Source organism: Pagrus major, chromosome 11 (genome assembly GCF_040436345.1).
Source record: "Pagrus major chromosome 11, Pma_NU_1.0".
NCBI lineage: Eukaryota > Metazoa > Chordata > Actinopteri > Spariformes > Sparidae > Pagrus > Pagrus major.
This window is the reverse complement of record NC_133225.1, coordinates 27,149,542-27,172,230: the sequence shown is the minus strand read 5'-3', so window position 1 is coordinate 27,172,230 and position 22,689 is coordinate 27,149,542. Positions and strand designations below refer to the sequence as shown.

The 22,689-nt window shown below is 39.9% G+C and overlaps 2 protein-coding genes across 2 annotated transcripts in view; both read right to left on the bottom strand.

Moving 5' to 3' along the window:
- The window catches only part of LOC141004301 (uncharacterized), a 28,409-nt gene extending 25,368 nt beyond the window's left edge, over window positions 1-3,041 (bottom strand). Inside the window, exons 1-2 of the mRNA XM_073475732.1 lie at window positions 3,023-3,041; window positions 1,731-1,901 (exon numbers count right to left, since the gene is read on the bottom strand). Of these exons, the coding sequence (XP_073331833.1) occupies window positions 1,731-1,901; window positions 3,023-3,041 (190 nt within the window). The remainder of the gene's footprint in view (window positions 1-1,730; window positions 1,902-3,022) is intronic.
- A 9,091-nt stretch (window positions 3,042-12,132) lies between these two features.
- The window catches only part of lrrc7 (leucine rich repeat containing 7), a 125,230-nt gene continuing 114,673 nt past the window's right edge, over window positions 12,133-22,689 (bottom strand). The window contains exons 29-34 of the mRNA XM_073475731.1: window positions 22,401-22,520; window positions 21,925-22,132; window positions 20,803-21,068; window positions 19,630-19,722; window positions 14,386-14,460; window positions 12,133-12,243 (exon numbers count right to left, since the gene is read on the bottom strand). Of these exons, the coding sequence (XP_073331832.1) occupies window positions 12,133-12,243; window positions 14,386-14,460; window positions 19,630-19,722; window positions 20,803-21,068; window positions 21,925-22,132; window positions 22,401-22,520 (873 nt within the window). The remainder of the gene's footprint in view (window positions 12,244-14,385; window positions 14,461-19,629; window positions 19,723-20,802; window positions 21,069-21,924; window positions 22,133-22,400; window positions 22,521-22,689) is intronic.

The following is a 22,689-nucleotide window of genomic DNA, read 5'->3' as shown; positions in this document are numbered from 1 at the left end:
TTGAAGATAAAACCATGATTTACACACTACAGTAACACACAATCACATCTATGGATGTATAGTGTGTTCAAAGATATAACAAAATAGATTAAGTCAAATATCTCTGACACAAAACAAGTTAAGGATCAGTAATAAGAAAAAAGACAGCCAGCACGGTTTCAAAATAGAACGTTAAAACCAGACACAGCTTTACTAAAACTCATAAACAGGAACTCAGCCTGATGTTTAGTGAACAGCACACACCCACATGTGCACACACACAGAAAGGAGAGAGGAGTGTTAGTGTAAAGAGCCAGAGGTGTGGGTGTGACGCTAAGCAGGTGGGAACTAAAAACCAGTTTGTCGTCATGCACATAACCGCACACACACGTGTGCTCAGTGTTTTCCTTCCAGTAAGCAACAATTCACCACAGACAGAACTAACCAGTTAGACACAGACTGTTAACTCTTGGAAGGAATTTGTACTTGACACAGATTCTCTAAACTTGTGCATACTTTAAACAAAGGGTCCAGTGTTTTCTGTGACACCAGCCTACATCGTGGTGTTCTGATCTCCATTTTCTGGTGAGCAGTCATGTGACAACATCTTGGAGACACCATGAAAACTAGTACTACAACTCACTGAAACACTCTTATGATCAGTTTGGCCTTCTGGCTGCTGGCCTACTGGTCTACATTCTTATAGCCAAACCTCCTTATCTGGCAAGAGTTCATGTCTTCAGGCCTTCATACACCCAAACACATAGTATACTTCCTTACTGACAAACTGCACTGCTCCATCAAAGTTTAAGACATCATCAGCAGGAAAATGCAAGACAAACAAAGCTGGCTCTAGTTTAACAACACTGAGTTTATTAAGTTGTTGGGAAGATCAGCACAAGTATCAAGCTAGTGGATCAGTTCATCCAAATGTCGATTAACAGTGGCACCTACAGACAGAAATACAGACAGTTTCTGTTTTCTTTAAAATATATTTAAAAAAAATAAAAATATTTCCACCTAATGTAATCGAACATTACATTTGAAAAACTGTTAACTAAAACCTCTTTCCAAGAACAACATCCCAGATACTCAAAATCAGGGGTGCCCAAACCTTCTTCCTTGGAAAGCCAAAACTGACATTTATTGGTGGGTCACGGGTGAAATAAAAAGCAAACATCTGTTTGACTGTATTGTTAAGATGCAAAATGAAACCAAGATCCCACATTCCCTTAATTGGGAATGACTGACTCCCTGCACAAAGTGTCACTCTCCCTGCCATGCTCAGTTTATGAAAAAATAATTATGATTTTATATATGTAAGGATTATTTTTTGCGGCACACAAAATAAAACAGCATTAACAGTGATTTATATTGTATATCTTTTTTTTTTTATTTCTTTTCAATTGCTAAAAAACATCCAGCGAGCCACATTGAACCTAATGGTGGAGCAAACTTCGGGCAGCCCTGCTCTGAAATGTTTTGTGGATTTTGAAACTTCTCCTGACTTTCCATCTGCATGAGGGTGAGTAGTAGTAGATAATGACTTACTTTCCTAATCTGCATTCACATTAAGCCACCTGCAGAAATCCAACAGACATCAACTCCGAGCATCAAAAATATGATGAGAAGGTCAACAGGTTTGTCTGCAGATAAAAACTAACCAAGGCTTCTAATCCAACATGCTGTAATATCAGATATGAAAAGAAGAACAGTGACTTGGCATATGGACACAAAACAAATATCCTTACCAAGCAGAGCGCTGAAGAGCTGACTCTGAAAGACATTGATGACTCTGTCCAGAGACTGCTGCAGCTGGTCGTCCTCCTCCACAAGGCCCTGTTTGGTCCGGCTCTGGTTCTGCTGTCTCTGGTCAAGTTTGGTCCTGTATTGTTGCAGAAGCTCCAGGGCTCGCTGCGCATCTAAACACAACATACACAGATAATAACTGTATAACTAACGACAGAAAAGAAAAGACACAAATCTCCAGGCACTCTAAAGTAGAGAAAGGAGATTAGGTGCTCCACATCAAAAGCCTCTGCTTAATTGAGGATTACTATGGTTAAAAACTGTCACCTGTTCAGACCTCACAGTGTTCATCAGGGTGAAGTTAAGAAAGACAGATTAATTACACCTGGCTCCATACTGTGAGAGTGGACACAGGTGTTATTAATAGGCTTCTTATATACCCCATCTCCTTTTTAACACTGTCAGATGGATGTTTTCTTTTCCCCTATGTGTCTAACTTGCAAATTTGACAGCAACTAAACATGAAAAGTCTATAATGGTAACTGCAATTACGTTTACTACTATTACGTAACTGATGTAAAAGGGCGTGAGGGTAATAGAGTTTATGGTGTAAAGGAAGACTGCAGGCTGCATTCCAGGCTCCATGGCACTCTGAACAGCTGATTAAACCAGAAGCACTGACAGATCAACACCAAACTCACACTCAGAAGAGTCAGCCTTCAGCCTTTAAATGCCTCTCAATGCCAAACTCCATTCAAAATAATTCAGTTCATTGATTATTTACGTATCTTTAACCAAACATCTGACGGAGTGCATGGTGTCAGATTATTATCAGTTGCACACTCACGTACTTTAGATCGGCATGCAATCAAAGTCAAATCTAATCTATCATCTGTCCGCTTTGGTGCACACCAGCTGAAAGACAAGTAGGCTAACTTAACTAAAAGCGGATTAAAATCAAATAAAATGCTGTTTGGTGGATAACTTCTATGCCGAATTTACCACAATGCCTGATTAATTAGCAAAAGCTCTCGAAATTGTATTTAAAAGCTGTATTCCCAAATCTATAAACAATAAAGCGTTCAATTTAGGATTGTTTTAATGAAGTTTCGTGCTCGAACGTTAACGTTAATTTCCACGCTAGAGGAGAGCGCTTCGCCATAGCAACACCAACGCAACCTTTCAGAGTGGTCAAAACTGGTGTGTTCGTCAACAAAACCAAATAAATGAGTGTGTATGTTACAGAGATAGACATAAAGACAGAGAAACATCAACATATTTCATTTACAGTTACCTTTCTGTCGCACAGGCATGGTGACGCGCACAGTCCTCCTCCCCGGGGATTGTTGTGTGTGTGTGTGTGTGTCGCTGTTATTACAGATGTGTGTGTCTGTCCCGGGACAGCCTGCCTCCAAAGTGGGACACCAGACTGACACCACGGCGGTCTACGGTCCACCAACCTGTGTTTTCATCCACACCAAAACTTTAGCAAGCGCTGGAAAGTCCGACAAAACCGTCAGAGCCGCGGGGAACAGAGAAGCTGTCAGCCGTGGATATCCAACTGTCACCGCGTGGACTTGGTACCCGGAGCTGTAATGTCGTTTCCTCTCCCTCCTTCTCTTTCACTTTAGCTCTCCCTCCGTCTCGTGTCGGTAAAACTTGTTCTCCATTCAGTTCTTCATTCAGGTGACTTGAGTCAAAACGTTGTCCGACCGGTTCTTAGGCGGTCCTGTGGGATGAACTCACGCACACACACCTACAAGTCCCTGAACGCCTCACGCACATTCATGCACTCGCATCCAAACAGCACTGAAGCGGGTTTCAGAGGCTCCTCATAAGCAGCTTGTTGGTGGTATTGTCATGTTAAACAACCATATTGTGTGCAGTGGTTAAAAGCCTGCTGCATCCAATCCACTCAACTCTGAGTGTTCATGTGGGTTTACACAGAGTTATAATCTTTACTTTGTGGGGGTCAGTAAGATAGCTAATGTTAGAGGCAGAAATAAATACATGAACAATATGAAGTCAGAGAGAGACCTGGGGAAGACCCTGCTGCATCATGTGGGAGCCTGTTTCCACCAGTTAAAGAAAGAAAAAGATGAGAACTAATCTTGATGAAAAAATATTTCCATTGTAAGTCATAATTACCAGGGAAAACTCATAATCCTGAGGAACAAAAGTCATAATTAAGAGATTTAAACGCATATTCAAGAGATAAATGTATCAATAATTATGACCTTTTTCTCATAATTATGCCTTACAATGTGGATATATACATTTTTAATCAAGGCTAAGTTTTCATTAACTTTTCTTCTTGGTCTTCCATAACGTCATCCTCCTCCTCTGAACTGTGTGGTGTTCAGGTTAGGTTCTTTACGAAAACACGTTTCTTACAGCTTATTTGTATCGTTAACATACTTAAAAGTAATTACATTAAAAATGCATAATTTGTGATTACAGTAATGGTGGTCGGTAATGTTTTAATGACCTCCACAGATGTATTATCGTAATGTTTTCATGGGAGCTCAAATACCTTCTCAGGTCTTCTGAGCTCCCTCTGGCTCCCACAGTACTTCAACTCTGGGTTTACAGACACTGATTACACTACCAGAGATCTTTTTTATTATACTTCTAAATGATAATTGTCATACATTTGCTGTCTAAATTGGATATTGAACTATAAAGGGTTTATCAAATTGGTGCCCAAATTGCATGCACACACAAAGACACTAACACAATCTAAAACACAAGGTGTATGAGAAATCCAGTTGAAATGTCACAGGTATAATCCCACAAGCTGTCCGGGCAGGCCCATTCCTCTGTGAATTCGGTGCTATTATCATGGTAAACAGTTTTATTGTGTTGAGTAGATTAAAGCCTCTCCCTGTCTCAGGCTTGTCCATGCTGTATCTCTCAGCCCAGATACATGTCAATTACCAGGGCCTAGTTTACCCAAAACAATGCCTCTTAAAGAAGTAGGCTTAACATTTACTGACGCATTAAAAGAAAACCAGAAGTTCCCAGTAAGTGTGTGAGTATCTCTGGCAGGGCAGAAAATCAAGTCACTGCCAAATACATCTAACGCAATAAAGAGTGGTTAGGTAATAGTTTTCATGAGAGCCCAACCGATGCCAAAACCAATCAGGAAGTCGGTATTGATATTTTGGCAGATATACACACATTTTGCGCAATGATCCCTCATATGTGGTTATCAAACACTTGTAAAAACACTTGTTTCTTACAGTTTAACAATACAATTTGATGTGTTTTCTGCATTAAAATAAAGAAAAAGACAAAAGTTTTCATATAGCCACATATGGGGCAACATAAACGCTGATACCAATATATCTGCGTAGGCCAATATCGGCCAATGATGACGGCCATCCGCTATATCAGTCTAATATTTATATTAACATCCTATCAATTTTTGTCAAATAGTTGGTACTGCCGATTCCACTGTAAGCCCCACTTTGAAATCATGGTAAGCTGCTCCCAGCAGAAGAGCTAACACCAGCTACTTTATCTCCCCAGACCAGAAACTGAGTGACTGATGTAGTGTTAAATATTTAGCCAGAGTCATGTTGGTGGACTAAATCAGGATTAATATGCCACAAAATGATTGGACTCAACGTTCACAGGGTGGTTACAGAGAGGACTGCAAATGTCACTGTTTTTGCCTGGTGCAGGCTAGTAGGCAGCTGGCGCTAACGCATCATTCATAACGACTCAATCAGCTAAGTGGTAATTTGCTCCAAGTTTGTTATGGGGTCTTCCTTAACAACATTTAATATTATAAATATAGTAACATTTCCGTCAATTGTTTGTAAAAGAAGTCTACATTTACCACCAAACCTGTCAATTGCTTCCTTAAGTTTGCAGCAGTTTCCCTATGTTAGCATCTTTTTGTGATAAAGGGAAAACTTGTATCAAAAATGATACAGTCAGATAAAATAAGCAATGTTAAGTATAAAATTAGACAATGATTTGTCAACTTCTTGTGTTTCTAATAGATGTGTGTGCTGTTATTAGCTTGCTGCTATTGCACTCTCAAAACTAGCTACACCACTGCTAATATTTAACTTGTCAAATGTTCATATACACAACCAGATAAAAAGCACCAATAACTGTTTAGTCTAATAGTTAATGAATAAATAGGCCTAATAAAAGTTTGACTAATGTTTTATCTGCCTTCTATCACTCAACATATATCAATGTTTAGCTAATGTAAGCTGTCTAATGGCTAAGAGTTGGGTGGCTTTTCATTGCCTAGCTAACAATTATTTGATCTATAGGCCAAACACCCAAAAACCTGGAGTCACCACTTCACCCAGGCTTCATCTGGGTCTTGTTCTGAGTAAGGAGTGTGTGAAGCTAGCATCTTTACAGTATAAGTGACCAGTTACTTAGCCCAGCTAGTATAAATAGCTTAATTAACAGCTAACTGCTACATAAAGGTATAATATATAAGCTAACATTAACAATTCTGCTTTAAAATGTATAAAAAATGACTAGACCTTTATTATATATTTAGTTGAGTTGTGTCGGCCTACTTACACTATTGTCTATGTCTCCAGCAATGTACAGACCCGAGGTCAAGGTTAACGGTATGTTTCATTTGGTCGCCTGTTACTATAACTTCAAGGAGAGAATCGGAGATTGAGGAAGGAAGTCTGCAAAGGAGACTGAACGTAACACATTACCTCGTCCATAATAATTTCTGCCATAAGTCATATAGGTAGATTTTCATCAGCTATAGAGTGGTGTAGCGTATTTTTGCAGGCTAAGCCAGAAGTTAGCATCGCCCTGGTTCCCTCGACAAAAGGCCTGTGAGATTTTTGAATTGGATTTTTGAATCTCACCTAAAATAAGCTCTGTGGCAAACACAAGTTTATGATACTTACGGATTTTGTTCAGCAAGATAATCTTCACAGATGAACACTTTTGTGAAATTGATCAATCTAGAAGTTGTAAAGTCAGAGTTAGAATAGTTTGTAACTAAAGTCGGCCTGTAAAGACGGACTAGTGAGTCAGTGAGTCTCTGTGTTCAGTGTGATGACGTTTAGTGTTCGTGACAACTTCTGTAGTCTCATTTAGCCATGACATGTAAGTGCTTTATAAATAAATTGTGATACATTTAATGATGGATTTTATGTTGAAGAACAAAACACGAAAATATCTTAAGCCTGTGGTAACTACAGACCGGATGACAGGACTGGATGTGCAAAAATGCTAACTGATTTCTGAGTTTTAGGACTACAAACTACACCACTCTATAGTGGCTGCTTAACAACCAAGACAGCAACTCCCATGATCCCACGCTTCTTAAAAACATCATCAAACTACATCTTTGTTTTGGTTGAGAGACTCCTAGCGCCATGAACTTAAATACTGTGTGTTTAAGCAGCAATATCTTATTTTAGATTTCTATATTACAGTTAAAATACACAAACTGTGACAAGGCTAAATGAGAAAGTTGTTGGGAGCCGGGCTGTTCCACTTTTGATGAAATCTTTATCTCCCTGACAGCAGTCTGTTTGACATTTTGTTATACATTAGTTTAACTCAGTCACATGGTCAGCAGCAGTGGACATGCTAATGGTTGTCAAGAGTTAACATACATAAAGCTAGAATGCAATATTACTGCTCGATACATGTTAGTCCTGCATGTCCACGGTTTGTTCATAGACAGTGGACCGACTGTAAGTACGCAAACACACCCACACACACACACACACACACTCATCAGCCACCACATACATATGCATGCAGGCAGCAGCTGAATGCAGGTCATGGACTCTGTCTCTGGTATTGTTATTGATCAGGTCACAAGAGCTTATTGACAGCTTTGGTGGGTGCACAGAAACTCTCGCTCTGTATCACTTACACACACATACATTCACACACACTGTCGCCGGCATAATGCATGAGCGAGTGAGGGCAGGAATTTATGCATGGTTGTGTAAGTGGGTTTGTCAGTCAGCACACAGAAGTATCATTTTACCCAAACCAGCGCGTAAAAGACAGACTAGAGAGGCAAAAGAACAAAGGGACATCATTCTGCTTTCATCAATGCATTTGTCAGTGTGTGAGTGTGTGTGCGTGTGTGTGTTACCCTCTATTGTTAATTGTCGGCCTGTACCACAGTCAGCACAGTTGTTCTACTGAGGGCACTGATGCCAGGAGAACAGTGGGGAATGGTACAAGAGACATGATGAACAACATAAAGCCAATGATACCGATCTCATTATATGACAATATGATCCAGTCATGCATCGTTATACGGTAAAATAATGCAGTGAGCGAGCAGTAAGTAGAAGTATCAAATTCATTATGTGTCAAGTTCAGACCATTTTCTCAGCTACATGCGCCGTATGAACTTTACACATTATACTTACCACAATGCACCATTTTTCTTTCTTTAAACTCATATAAAAATACAAACACTAACATGGTTTTCTATTTTAATTAAAACTCGTTTGTTAGGCAGTTTGACGAACTCAGCTGTCCCTCTCTGATCCACAGCTCGGATAAGTGTCAAGAATAGATAGAGATGAGATGGACGGATATAGAGGGATGAAGAAGAGTTAGACTCTGTCCAATTAGACTAATGGACGGAGAGACAAAGCAGCATCTGCTGAGATGATGACAGCCTCTACCAGCTTTAATCCACAAAGCAGAGGAAAGTGAAATCTCCCACAGATCTGCTCAAGTGATCTTTATCACTACGCTTCCTGGTTACTTAATCTCTTTTTCTCTACCTCTCCATCTATGTTTTTCCATCTTCGTCTTCTTTCTGTCTTCTCATTCCTTTCCTTCACCCATTTCTCTTCCTTTCTGCATTTTTCCCCTCCCTTCATTCCTTTTTTCTTTCCTTCCTTCATTTCCTTCCTTATTTCAGTCCCTACTTTTCTGATTTTCCCATGCATATCTTTCTTCACTCTTCTCATACTTCCTCACAACCTCCTTTAGCACTTCATTTCTTCAAAACCTTCTTCCTTTTTCCATCACCTTATTTCCCCCATCCCTTTCTCCTTTTGTCTCATTGCCGTTTTCCTCACAACTCTCTCTCTTTCTGAGGCATAAAAACACATAGAGCAGCAGTAAGAGAGATATTTCCACCTCCTAAAGACAGAGTTCAGTGCACCAGGAGGAAGCCAGATTACCAATAGTGACATTTTTATTATTTGTACAATAGAGACTTTAGTACATTATTCAAAACACTTCTTATATACTGAAAAAATGGTACGTCCCAAAGCCCAAAATGGCTCTAGTATAATCGCTGCACAGCATTTTTTCAATTTTATACATATATTATTTTTTGTAAAAACTGTATCTTAAATAGTATGTACAGATAGCGTCTGCAAAATGCATTCTAAACACATGATATATATTATATATACTTCTGCAATTACATTTCTCCGCATTAATACTCAAACTTAAAACTGGAAGGATTTCAACTTGCATGTGCAAATAAATAAAGAAATAAATAGTTCTGTTAAATCATCACTAAAATTTGTCCAACTTATAACTCGACAGCGTTTTTCTCTCTTCGGAGGTCAAAGTACTTTTTGTCACACAACAGAAGAAGCAGCATTCAAGTTGGGTAGGTGTAGGTACTGCAAAAGCATGAGTACATTCACAATCAATATGAGTCATTTTAAATTGGATTTCATTCACAGCTATGTACAGTGACACCGTCCTCAGCATTTGTTCAGCTCTTATGTAGTTTAAACACATAGAAAATGACTGTTTTTATAGTCATATACATATATATATAATATATATTTGTATAACACAAATTCACAATTACAGTAGAAATACATTTTATACAGTTTTGGATAGTACATGTGTAGGTCTCCAAGTCATACTGTGCGTACTTCCATCCATAACTTTGTTATAAGTGTCATTATTATAAAATATCACAATTTTTGAGCAAAGCTTAGGTATATCAATATATTTAGAAAGAATTACCTGAAACATGTAGTAAAAAATAATTATATTATCAAACCTTTTTCTCTGTTCTCATCACAATATCTTTGATTTTTCAAACTCTAAATAGGGTCGGGTGGTCACCTGCGATTGAGATCTCTCAACCACAAGACTACTCTGTGCCATTTTGTGTCCCTTATATTGAATTAACTAAATTCTAACGCTTATTAAGAGGGTTGACACAAAATGGGCACAGGATGACTCTGTCATGTCAAGTAAAAGTAAAAGACAGTGAAGGATGTTTTGCTCTGGATGAAACATCAGATATTTTACAGAACAGAACACGACTCCCCGTCATGAAACGTCTTCAAGACACGTGCTGCATTTACACGAAGACAGAAAATGAATCTTTTCACTCTTTTTCTGTGGTTTCTTCTGACATGTCAATACAATTTCTGAAGCATGACTATGATAGTCAGATTTTATAAGACCACACTTACACGGCTTCAGAAATCTCTCATATAATCTCAGTCTCTACATCAGAGTCTACATCACTTTGTTTCCCTCGTCCTCTAAATGTCTTTTTCCAAACACCACCATATTCCAATATAATTCTGAACACTGGCCAACAAAGTTGGCAAATCTAAATTTCCATATTCACCTTGTGTCAATTAGCATCTCCTCAAGTTAAAAAAGTTACAGTGTAGTGCAGCCAAAAGTCTTTGTGACACAGATCTGATCGTTCCCTGATTGTCTGAGGAGGGCAAATCTGATTCACTACAGATTTACCCATTAAGACACCAACACTGTGTGTTATACCTTATTGATTCTCTTTTCTCTGGTTGCTTTCTACAGGGAGACGAGAGGTGAGGGCACTTCAGCTGAGCGGATGCTTGCCGAACGTTAAGACCAGTTTCCCGACATGCTGCTGCTCTCACTGTGTGCAGATCAGATCTGGGCCACAAAGAAGTAAAGCTCTGATGTTTTGGGCCTGTGTAAATACAACCAGGGAGGGGCAGAGGGTCCATATGTCACCAACTATAGAACATCAGTCTCACTGAAACTCAGTGATATAATACATCTAGAGTCCTCTACAGAGTAGAGAACTCTAGAAGCCAACAAAAAAAATGGCTGGCTGACAGTGACCAGTGATTTGAAAGCATGCTGTAACTTCATCATACAACTCAAACAGGTAAAAAGGGATGTTAACAACGCTGTAACAACACCAGAAAACAGGACCTCAAAATATGGCACAGGTATTATGAATAATGTTGCAGTGTGTGTGTGTGTTTGGTTTTATAATAGCAGTTGAATTCTAAAATCAGGCTAGAATATAAACAGGGCTTCATTATGCAATATGTGTTGTGTATGGGGGCACATACGTCTACTGTATATGTGTGTTTGCCTGGTAGTTCATGTGCACGGCAGTGTGTGTAAACATTAGCATGACTCGCTCAATAGATGGCACTGCAGGAGTTAGGCTCTGCTGAAAATCTCAGTGGGCCGAGCCTCAGAAATATTGCTTTAGCTCTTTTCAGCACAGCTGTGCAAGCAACAATTTTTAAAACGAAAAAGTAGCAGTGATGAACTATGAACAGTGTTTTCTTTACAGAGAAAAAACAGCGGTATAGTATAGAAAATCATCCATTTGGAGAAATAATCCCTGTATGTTCATAAGAGAGAAGTCAGAATGTGGTTTATCAACAATATTTATATTAACCATAAAGTTTTAGAGCTGTCTGTCCAGGCCCCAAGGAGAGTGCAGCTCTAGAAAGCTGCAGCTCTATGTATATACACAAGGCAGAAAGTCTTAATTTTTCAATTTCTGTACACTGGAGGCAATAATAACTGCAGAACAGAAGAGAAGACAGCAGAAAAATAATAAAATACAGGACAGTGACAGAAAGAAAAGAAGTAAACAGAATAGAAGACAACAGAAAAGGGAGGAGACAAGAACTGGACAAAGCAAAGAAGAACGATGAAGAACACAGAAATCATGTGCTACACCTAATAAATTATTAAAAATCTACCATGGACAGCAAAATAAAAGGCATAGGAGAAAAGCAAAAATATACCAAAACCCTAACTAACCAACAAAAACAAACTATTCAGACTGACCAATCAGATGACTGCCTAATTAACAAACCAATCACAAAATCCAAACTGCAGCAGCCCTGTAGGAACTCAGAGTGTAGAGTCCTCTTGTGGTCTGTCCAGTCGTCGATCAGGTCCCTGACCGCCGGTAGACAGAAGAGCCGATATGTTTCCTATGGTACATTTGGCACTAGTATTTGCCTTTGGTCCAGCAATAGGCAAATAAACGTCTGTGTGTTCCCTTAAAAAGGTAAAAAAGGCGGCTCATTTTTCAGTTCCACAAGCCTCCAGCGGAGGTCAGGTGGGGTGGCGTGGGATGGCGATGAGCAGAGTAGAGAAGCGTTGTTGTGTTTGTTTGTTTGTTTGTTATAAAACTATTTTTTAGCGCGTGCTGCTGTCTCTCAGAACCGTCAAGTCCACCGTCCGCTGGAAACTCTTCAGCAGAGAGACGGCTGTCTCGTGCTCCATGTGTAAAAAACTATGTCCGTTAGCCTGCAAGGCAAACACGCAGCACAGTCAACAGCATGTGTGTGTGTGCATGTATGTGTAGATGTATGTGTGTGCAGTATATCCATACATGTGTGTGTGTGTGTGCGTGTGTTTGTGCAAGGATGGAGGGTCACTGCCATCATTATCTCAGTAACACATCACTGTTGGGGAAAAGAGAGAGGAGAGTAGGAGCTATACAGTCATGCTGTAGAGAGAAAGGGGGTAAAGACAAAAAAGGGCTTTTAGATGAGTTCATCCAGCTAAACTGTACATCTGTGGAGAGAAGATGACGGGGGAGGAGAGGGGAGGGAAACATGAGAGGAGTGAGAGATGGAGGGTGATATGGGGGGGTTTAAATCTGTCATGGTAAAACACTGACATCTCATTTTGACTTGCTGTACAGTTCCTTGTGGGCTTAATTCTACTACTACTTTGAAATAACAGCTACAGCGAAGATATAAATAAACTTAATATTTATATTTAATTGCTGTTTATTGGTTATATTTTATAGATTTACATGGGAGGTAGAACTTGTTTCAATAACTATTGTCACATATGGGAAGGTATCTCTTTAAGGTGTTACAATACATCATTTGAGCGTTAAAATCAGAATGCACTCATGTTTGCCTTTCACAACTTACTGTACATTTAAGAGAAACAGTCTAGTAATGTGATTTAGGGCTCCACGACAGTGAAAAATAACTGGCATTGCAATATTTAATTAATTAAAAACACAAAATGGTTCCATACAGCTCATCCAGTGTAATCCAAGTCTCAAAAAGCCCCGCGATCATGAATAGATTTGAAAAAGACGCCATTTACAGTTGGTAAGCTATAAGTCGTAATATGCACCCCGTCTGAAGTGGGTTCAGAAGCTCAACCGCGCAACAAGGCTGTAAATCATTTTTTTTCAAATCATTTTGACATCTCATTTTATGTGTTTTTTTTAGTTGTTTTTTTTTTTTTTTTACAAATCCTCATCTACTTCAGTTGTTTAGGAGAGTGCTCCAGAAAACTTCACTCAACTTGTTGTTGGCATGGGTAGAGTGGATAATAAACTATGGGATGCACGATATAGATCGACCGATAAATTATCAGCCCGTTAATGGAAAATTTACATTAGCGATTATTGGCGGATAATGAAATTAGAGCTGATAAATAGAACCGACAATACGAAGCCAAATTGCTTTAGTTGACTTAACAAGTGCAGCATTTACACACAATATGTGGCGGTATGCACCTTTAAAGTTGGTTTGCCAGCCGCCAGTAAACACAGAGAAGAAGAAGAACAACAATGCTGCGGTCGCGTTCATGACGTAGCGCGGCTGCACCTGTGTAGAGCCACGCAATGTAGACAAGAGCCACACATGTCGTCGCTGGAGTGGCCGTTGTTTTTCATGTTTAGAAGAAGACAACACATTGTAACTTGCAATACGTGTTCTGCAAGTGCTCAGAGAGGAGGGAAAAAGTCTATGGGTTTAACACAATAAGACTTATTAAATCATCCATCTTTGCCCACTACATCTGAGCCTTTTTACCCTCAGGGGTGCATCAACTACAGTTTATGAACTCATATTTAAAATACAAAAATGTGAAATTATAATTATTATTGGTATCCTCATTGGCTGTGAGAAGAAGGAGAAAAAAAATCCATATCGTGCATCCCTATAATAAACTTTTTTTCTTGGGTGAACTGCTCCTTTGCATTGTTTCCTAGCTTTCTGGATTTAATTTGACAGTTTCATAATGATAAAAACATTATAAACAACATATTATCCCTGTGATCTTTGGCTCAAAATCTTTCATGGCGAATAATGAATGTATGGGGAGGGGGGCGTCATGCCGGAATTCTGAACCAACAGGTAAACACAAATGCAGGATTTACAGGCAGTGAAATGCTTAAGTCTGATACACTCTTGTACGCTAAATAAAAGCATCCAGTACGATAACACTTTTGTTGATTTGTGATCTGTTGCTCAATCACTGCAGCTAATCAGTGTTTGTGCACCTCTGTTGGAGAAAGTAAAGTGTGCCTGTGTTTTCCTACCAAATGCTCTGCCTGCCACACTGATTATACAATAAGGGAAGGGTTAGGGAGGGAGAGGCTGTTTCTGGCCCATCTGTTGATGAGTGAGAGGACGTTACCTGCAGTATCTTGTCTCCGGGCTGCAGGGCAGAGGCGGCGGGCCCATCATGCTGTACCCTAGTAACAAAGATACCCTATAAGTCAAAATGATACACCGTTAGGACAACACAGGGACACGATGGTTTAGAATCTTTGCCTTTCTCATTCTCATCTCATCATCCACCCCCCTAAAAAAAAATCACATTTCTGCCAAAAATATATGGGAATTTCACCAATGCGTTCTCTTTGTTCTAAATTTAGAGAGGCATGCAATGCATGATGATAGAATTTTAGCCATTTGAAGTACTTGGGTTTACTTCCTATTGGCATCCATCTTAAAATTTACAGAAGCTGAGTGATACATCCTCCCAAAAAGACAAAATGGTTTATCATCTGTATGTACAGATAAGGACTTGGCATAGATAGACATGATGTTAGAAAGAGAGAAAATAGATATACAATAAATATATAAAGAATAGGGGAAGAAGAATAGGTGTGGGATGGATACTGACTAGAGGAAAGAAGTAGGTGGCGGGGAGGGCAGAAGATATTTCATCCCCCATATTTTCCCTCAATAACCCAAGGCAGAGATTGTAAAAACACCAACATCTTTTCACTGAGAGCTGAAAGATGTTTTTGAACACAGAAAGTGTGGGACGATGCAGCTGTATGACCTCAACATGGTTCAACAGGCAGTGCACGTGTTGAACACACAACAGTGAGTTTAACAGATTAATGTGCCACAAGTGACACCAGTTGAGTGAATGTAAGAACAAACACATATATTGCATGTTAAAGAGGTGTTTATATCAGAAGTGTTAGTTTAATTACACTGGGATTTATACAGTGAGCTTCATATGTGTACAAAATCAAATGATTTACATAATGTGGCTTTGAAATGGTTTCATTTTGTATGCAAAAAGCGCACATCAACTTCTTTTATTCATATTTGGATCGTGTCAGTTAATTCACGACTTAAATACGTAACGACATATGGAGCTCACAGTATATTACAGATGTGATTGTAAGCAGCTGAAAACTGTTAGTCACAACAATTAAACATTTACACACTTGCACACAAAGCTGCAATGCCCTGCAAAAACCTTCCATTTTTAAAATTTCTGATTTCAGAAATGTAACTAATTTCAAGGTATTGCTGTAAAAAATACAGTTCACCCAAAAATTTAAGGCATTTTCTACTCATCCCCATGCCGATGGAGTCAATTTTGTAGTCCACAAAACATTTCTGGAGCTTCACACAAAACAGCATTGAAGCATTCTCCTAATCAACTGAAGTAGACAGGGACTCGTTTCAAAATGTGATGGCTCCATACCATACAGGCGTCATCCAAGTCTCCAGAAGCCCAAAAATCCAAAATTGATTTGAAAAGACATTATTTACAACCTCGACTTGCAATCAAGCTTGTGCACCCACTTCAGTTGAGGTGCGTGCCTTTAGTTTAGCTACAACAGTGATGATTTTGTGTTTTGTGGACTATGAAACTTTACCCGACTTTCCATCAACACGTGGGTGAGTAGATCACGCTTGATTTACATTTCTGGATGAACTCATCCTTTAAGTTTGACCACAATCTCATAAACTTATTTCTACACAAGTGGGCTGATGTTAGTGGTCAGTTTCAGACAAAGGACAATAATGGGGGTAAGGTCTTTGCAGCTCAGTGTTAATACAGATGTCAGTGTGTTATTGATGGCAGCTCAGTGTGCAAAGACAGCACATTAAGCAACAGCAGGAACAGAAAAGTAGATTTTTAAACATCCATGACACAGATCTGAGTAAATGTCCATGTTCTGTTACTCAAAACCCTGTCTTCTGTTCTTAGACCGAGCCAGAGAAGCTAATACATCAAAGCCGGGGATCCCACTCCTGTCAATACCGGCACTGAGTCACCGTCTTTACTCCCCAAATCCTCATTAGCCAGAAGTGAAACTAACCCAGTAGCTTAGTGCTCCACAGATGTTTTTTTAAGTCGAACTTAGAAGCTCAATCCCATTTCTTTTTATTGAAACTAATAATGACTTCTAGCAGGTTTCGCAAAGGATTGCGAAACATTAGGAAATCACTGGAGGATCTAAACTTGATTGATCGAAACAACTTGCTAGATACATTGTGGTAAGGAAACTCTGTTTTGTAAATCATTAGTCTATCTGAATTAGGTCTTGGAAGATTATTCTGTGTCTGTAAAAGAAATACATTCAAATAGATTAGATATTTTAAGGAAGATGATAAGAATTATTTGTATTTAAAAGTAAAAAAAAATGTGAAGAAGGAGATTGTTATATACATTTACAGATGATTTAACACTAAAAGCTTTTGTTATGTTTAGGATTATAGTTTCAGTCATCTGAACAACAAATATGCACTTTTTTATAGGGAATTATTTAAAATGGCTGAATTGAAATGAGTGAATAAAATTAAAATAACCTATAATAAAAAGGATTGAACCATTTTTGAATGTATTACAAAAATAAAGCTCACTGATTAATCTGGGCTAAAAGTGATTTTCCAGCCCAGATAAATCAGAGGATGGATGCACACAACAAGCTGACCACAAGGGGGAGCCACAGTCCTATGGACCAGCGGTGGCTGCAGTAGGCTACAGGGATCAGAGCCACAGATGTATAATTTATCAGTCAAGCTGTTTTGATACAGTCCTTTTTAACTATTTAAACCCTGGCTCAATTTAGTCTTAAGTCTGCCCTTAATTAAGGGAAAAAGAAGATTGAAATGGCAAAGTCTGCTCTGACAAATAGTCACAAATGTACCTGTATATGTAGATAAATATTGGATAAACCCAAGTGAGTTCACGTAAGTAGCTTAAGAAAAGATGATACAAACCAAAATCAAAGGCATCACCATTTGTTTGAGCTAAAACTGCTGTGAATTGACAGCCATTGAAAAAATGAAAGGAACCTACGGCTAAGATGTCTCACATGTGTGGATGGAAATAACAAGTGGGACAGAGAAAGGACAAGGTGATTCAAAGGAAATTTGGTGGTGACAGATAAAAGCTGTTTTTGAATCATGGTGACCCTGACAGAAGGAAGATAGAAGTGTGACCCTGTGGAGGCCACGATGTATATACATATATCCCCTCACCCCCAAGGATTATGAAGGCCTAACCCACCCTACTTTGCCCCTGATTGACTTCCACTGATAATATTTCCACAAATCTCACTCCCCTTACCTAAACCCTCCCAATCCAACCAGCTAATGTGCCTTTTCCCTACACATGTGCTGGCTCAGCTTGACTCGGCTTGGCTCAGCAGTCAGTCCAGCGCAGTAGGGATTTGCACTTCTATTACAACAGGGCTACCCATTTGAGGGTTTGTATTTAGATCATGATGCGCTTGTCTTGAATAGTGGTCAAAGGAGCGGCTGTTCTTCCTCCCCGCGTTTTTATCGAAGAATCGCAGCTAACAAAGCTATGCTAATTCTTTGATAAATATTGTTACAATAAATAAAAGTCCTCTGTTATCTAGTTTTTTAAAGCCTTTACTAGGAAGCAGCAAAATCAGGAAATGTTGGGTTTCCACCAGCCGTGAGTTAACACGACTCCTAAAACAGCTGAAAGCAAACACGATGAAAAAGTCAAATAAAGCAGATGTCTGAAAGTAGAAACAGTGACACAGGAGACAAACTAAAGAGATTCAGTCAGAAGTTACAAAAGTACTAAGAGATGAACACACAAAGCTTTTAAACACGTCCTTCTCTCTGGTCTCCTGCACAGAAATGAGTTGAGTCTCGCAACACACGCTCGTATGAGGGGTGGAAGGGGGTCATCACTGGTTGGCCATTGGTTAGCCGGATAAGGTCCATCTCAGGTGCGGCCCGGCACAACTAAACACATGAAACATTTCATGTTCACTGACATCACTGCAGATACCCAGAGGATCAGCAGGTGACTGACAGTTAACATCACTGTTTACATTTCACTGAAACTTAAAAAAGCTGCATGGTAAAGGTAAATGTGTTATATTGCAAAGTATTCTGCAATATCCATTTAGTCTGTCTATATCTACACCTATATCATATCTAATATACTATTATATACTGTTCAAATATGCTGCATGTATAATGTAATTACTTGACAATATGCTGAGGAGAATCACTTGAGAATGCTAAACTGCATCAACTCTGTTTGCAGTCTCTCTAACATGGTGTTAATAATGGACAAACTGCAGCTGGTGGAAGCTTTATGGATACAAATAGACATGGGAATGATTAAATAACTGCACATCAGCAACTGAGTCACTACTTGTCTACATAAAACTTAAGTTAAAATGATGAATTGACAGTTTCTGTATTATCACTTCACACCCCCGACTTAAATTAATTCACCATTGTCACATGGGCTGTGCAGAGGCTGCCTGTTTAAAGAACTCCTCTTGTAAGCTCTCTATTTATAGACCAGCTGTCTCGTCAGTTACTCAACATCTGAATAACAGTCAGTAAAATCTGCCATACTTCCCATCCCTAGATCAAAGTGTCGAACATCTAAAATCACCCACGGTGTCCCAGAACTAAAGCAGCCTTCCTAAAATAGCTGTCAGAGCTCCGCGAGCAGCCTCGCTCCTTTAGACTGACTATAGCAGCATGTTTCTAGGACAGACTGCCATGTGCAGCAGGCCCGGGGGATCTGCAACCCCAACAGGCTCTTAGTGCAGGCACACACTGACAGAATCAAACCCAAAAGTAGAAATGATAAAAGAGTTTGGCATATCTTGCAATAACACATCATGTATGCACGTGGGCACACATCTATTTATAAATACTGAAATATTCAAGTTTATTGCTGTAACTTAATTTTCCAAGAGACCTACAGAGGAGACAAGGACACTGAGAATAAACCAAACACACAAAACACACTATTAATGAGATGTACGTGCATAGCGTGTGCTATCAGTTCTAACAATATACCTTGCCAAACTCAGATATCATTTCTCTGAGGTCTTCCGTCATGTTTGGTGATGCTAACAGTGACTTCAAATGTTTCGAGAGGTTAAGTATTGTATCACACCTCAGGTTTCTTCACCTATTCAAATCATAAACTGCTGTTTTCCAACAGTCTGTAGTATGAGATCACAGACTCAAAGTTAACCAAGTCAACTGCTGCCCGAGAGACAGACAGACATACGGACAGATAGACGAAAGACTGCGGTAACGAGCAGCAGTTTCCATGGCAACTCTGAGGTAAAGCCGGGGAGGCTGTGATTGGCTGGCAGGCCGGGTCGGGTCGTACCATGTCGGAGGGTTTGAAGGGGTTCCCCTGGCCGCTGATGCCACCAGAGATACTGAAACCAAGACCAGGGTTCTTCTCTATTCTCACACACAACTAGAGAGAGGGGACGAGGAGAAAAGGAAAGACAGAAAAAACAAAAAAAGAAAAGAAAGAAACACAAGTGAAAGTGAAATACAAAGATCATAACAAATCTCTACACAAGCAGAGAGTAGACAACATGCACAACAGTGGAAGAGTGCTTTCATGTGATGTGTGACACGTTTTGGCAGCTATATTGGAGGTCCTCAGTTCTCTGGCAACAACAATGGAGCCACAAATATCCTTGTCAGAGTTTCTCAATTTGGCATAATGAAAGCCGTCTAATACTAGGAAGGGAAAAACAAAACCCTGCAGGAAGATCAGCTGATCCGGGTGGTGTGAATGACTTCATGTTCCTACCTAAACTGGTACACTGTTCTCCATCTGTGAAATATCTCAGATTTAGAACTACGCCTCCACGGCTTTTTCTAGACCTGCTTCTTCACAAACGGTTGCTGTTAGGTGGCTAAAATTACACTGAAATGTCCCATTTACTATAATACTTTGTGTCCTTTAGGTAACAGCTTGTCAGCCTTATGTGGAACCTTCTAAATCTACTTGCCAGTGTGAACATGTGATCTGGTAACCATCATATCCTGTTGTTAACACATCGGATCTGGCTAGTTAGTTAGCTTTAACCACTACTATGTTCAGCTTGCAGGTTGGTTTTTGCCATCTGCATCTTGTATTATTTCCCTTTTTCCATTTTTCTGTTGCTCTGTTGCTTGTGAGCTGTGTGTTTATATAGTCTTATTATCCGCCCATCACTCATTGGTGAAGTGTTTTGAATCACACCAGGCAGACTGATTTAACTGATTGATACAGCAACATTGTTCAGGTTAGCTGTGCTGACTCTTTTAAATACAACACCTGTTTTGTAGCAGAGCCACAGCTGAAGAAATCTACAGTCAGTTTACTCTGTCACAGCTTTTAAAATCTTTCACCTTTACTTTTAGTGTAACATCCACAAAACTAATATCCTCTCTAACCTAGTTACTATATATTTAGCCATCATCTGAGCATCATTTTCAAACAGACCTCCAAGATAGTGCCGGACGTACAGACAGATGGTGATACAGACAGACAGACAGATACCTGTTCCTGGAAACCATCCGTGCTCTTCTGGCCTTTAGTCTGCAACAGGCAGCGAGCGCTCTGGGGCCGTGGGTTGGTGTGGGTCATGACAACCTGGTTGCTATGGACCATGCCCTGGTTGCCGTGGTACTGGGGGTTGGTGGCAGGGAGGGAGGGCTGATGGGAGGTGTGGGAGGAATGGGGGTTGTACTGGGGCTGGTTCCCAGACGGGGACATAGCCATGGACAGGCCGGAGCCGGGGTAACCCTGTCCAGGAACAGAATGGCCTGGACGCAAAAAACAAAACAAACTGGTCGCTTCAAACATTCTGAATGAGACTTCCTACAATAGATTAATGTGAAGGCTGTTGATTTGAGACGCATGGCACACATACTTCATTATACACTTACCAATTAATGTACTATTACTGGCTTTCCAATTTGGTTACTGGGCCAAATTTTGATAAAACTCTTCAAGCCACGGTACCTTAAACTACATATAAGACAGGAAAAAAACACCCTATCCAGCTGTGTTGCCACACAAAGTAACCGGAAGGGTGTTTTTACATGTCATCAATGATGCCATGTAAAGCAGAGAGAGTCTGTCCTGCACTTTTTTCTGTATCTCCATGTTAATGTGTTCATGCACGATGAACAAAAAACAAATTTGCTTCCAGCGGAGGCTGAAATAAAAGCTGCAAGTACGTGACAAATAAGAGATGTTCAGTGCTGCAAGCCCAAACCTTGCACTTTTGGAAAGTACTTCCTCCGAGCAGTGACTTTTTGGGGGCTAAAATAATGTTACAGGAACATAATTTAGACACTGCTCCCTGCAGTGGAAACACACTTAATTCACAGTAGTAGTTCAATAAAACAAGGGCACCAGGCTATGCTAACTGGCTCACAAATGCCAGTGGTAATCCCTGGTCTGTTTAGGTTTCATGACTCTTGATTAATTTTAATTGTTATGGATTTGGAATTTGTTTCAGATTTCATGCTGTGACTGGATGTGACAATATGACTGGATGTCTGTTTCTAACCCCAATCATTTCATTTTCTTTATAACAATCCTACAGTACTCCTTCCACACATTTAAAGTTTTAACTCCTACAAATGAACCATATTTGAATTTAATACCATTTACCTTGAGACATGTTGCCTTGGTACTGCCCCCCAGAGGGAACTACTGACAAGGGCATCCCTGGTTGGTACTGGCCCCCTTTGTTCATCATGCCGTCATAGACCTGCTGCCCGACCACACGATGAGGCGTGGTGGACGAGGAGGAGGAAGAGGAGGTGACGATCATGTGTGTGTTGTGTGATTGGTGGGAAGGGTTGTGGGGGTGGGCATTCTGTGGACAGAGGAGGGGCACGTGAGACATCCAGAGGAATGTGTACTCGAGATGCTTATTTATTTGCATTCTAAAGAAATAGACAATTTCCTTGATTAGTTCAAAGCCTCAAAGACTACTTTCACAAGTCTGCTGCAAAATGAGACTCTGTAACGCTTAATCCTGTCAAATTAACAGGACACTACATTGATTGTTAGCGTAAAATAGGCTTGCTTAAACAAAACATAACTGAGATGAAAAGGTTCACTGATCAGACAATCATTACTACCTTTTTCATGAGATTGTCAGGTGGGACGTCCCTCCTGCCAAGTGAGTAGGGAGCCCATTGGTTGCTCCCTGACAACCCCTCCTGGTCATTATCCAGCATGGCAGCCTGTTGAGAGGGGGTCTGAGAGAGAGACAGAGACAGAGAGAGAAAGAGTGACCATTACTGACAAGGAACATTTACTGTAACTTCAGTGATTAATCCATGTATCAACCTGAGTTGGCCGACCCATGATGGTGACTTGGGTCAGCCACCAACCGAAACCGTTATATAAGACTCAGCAATCAACTAT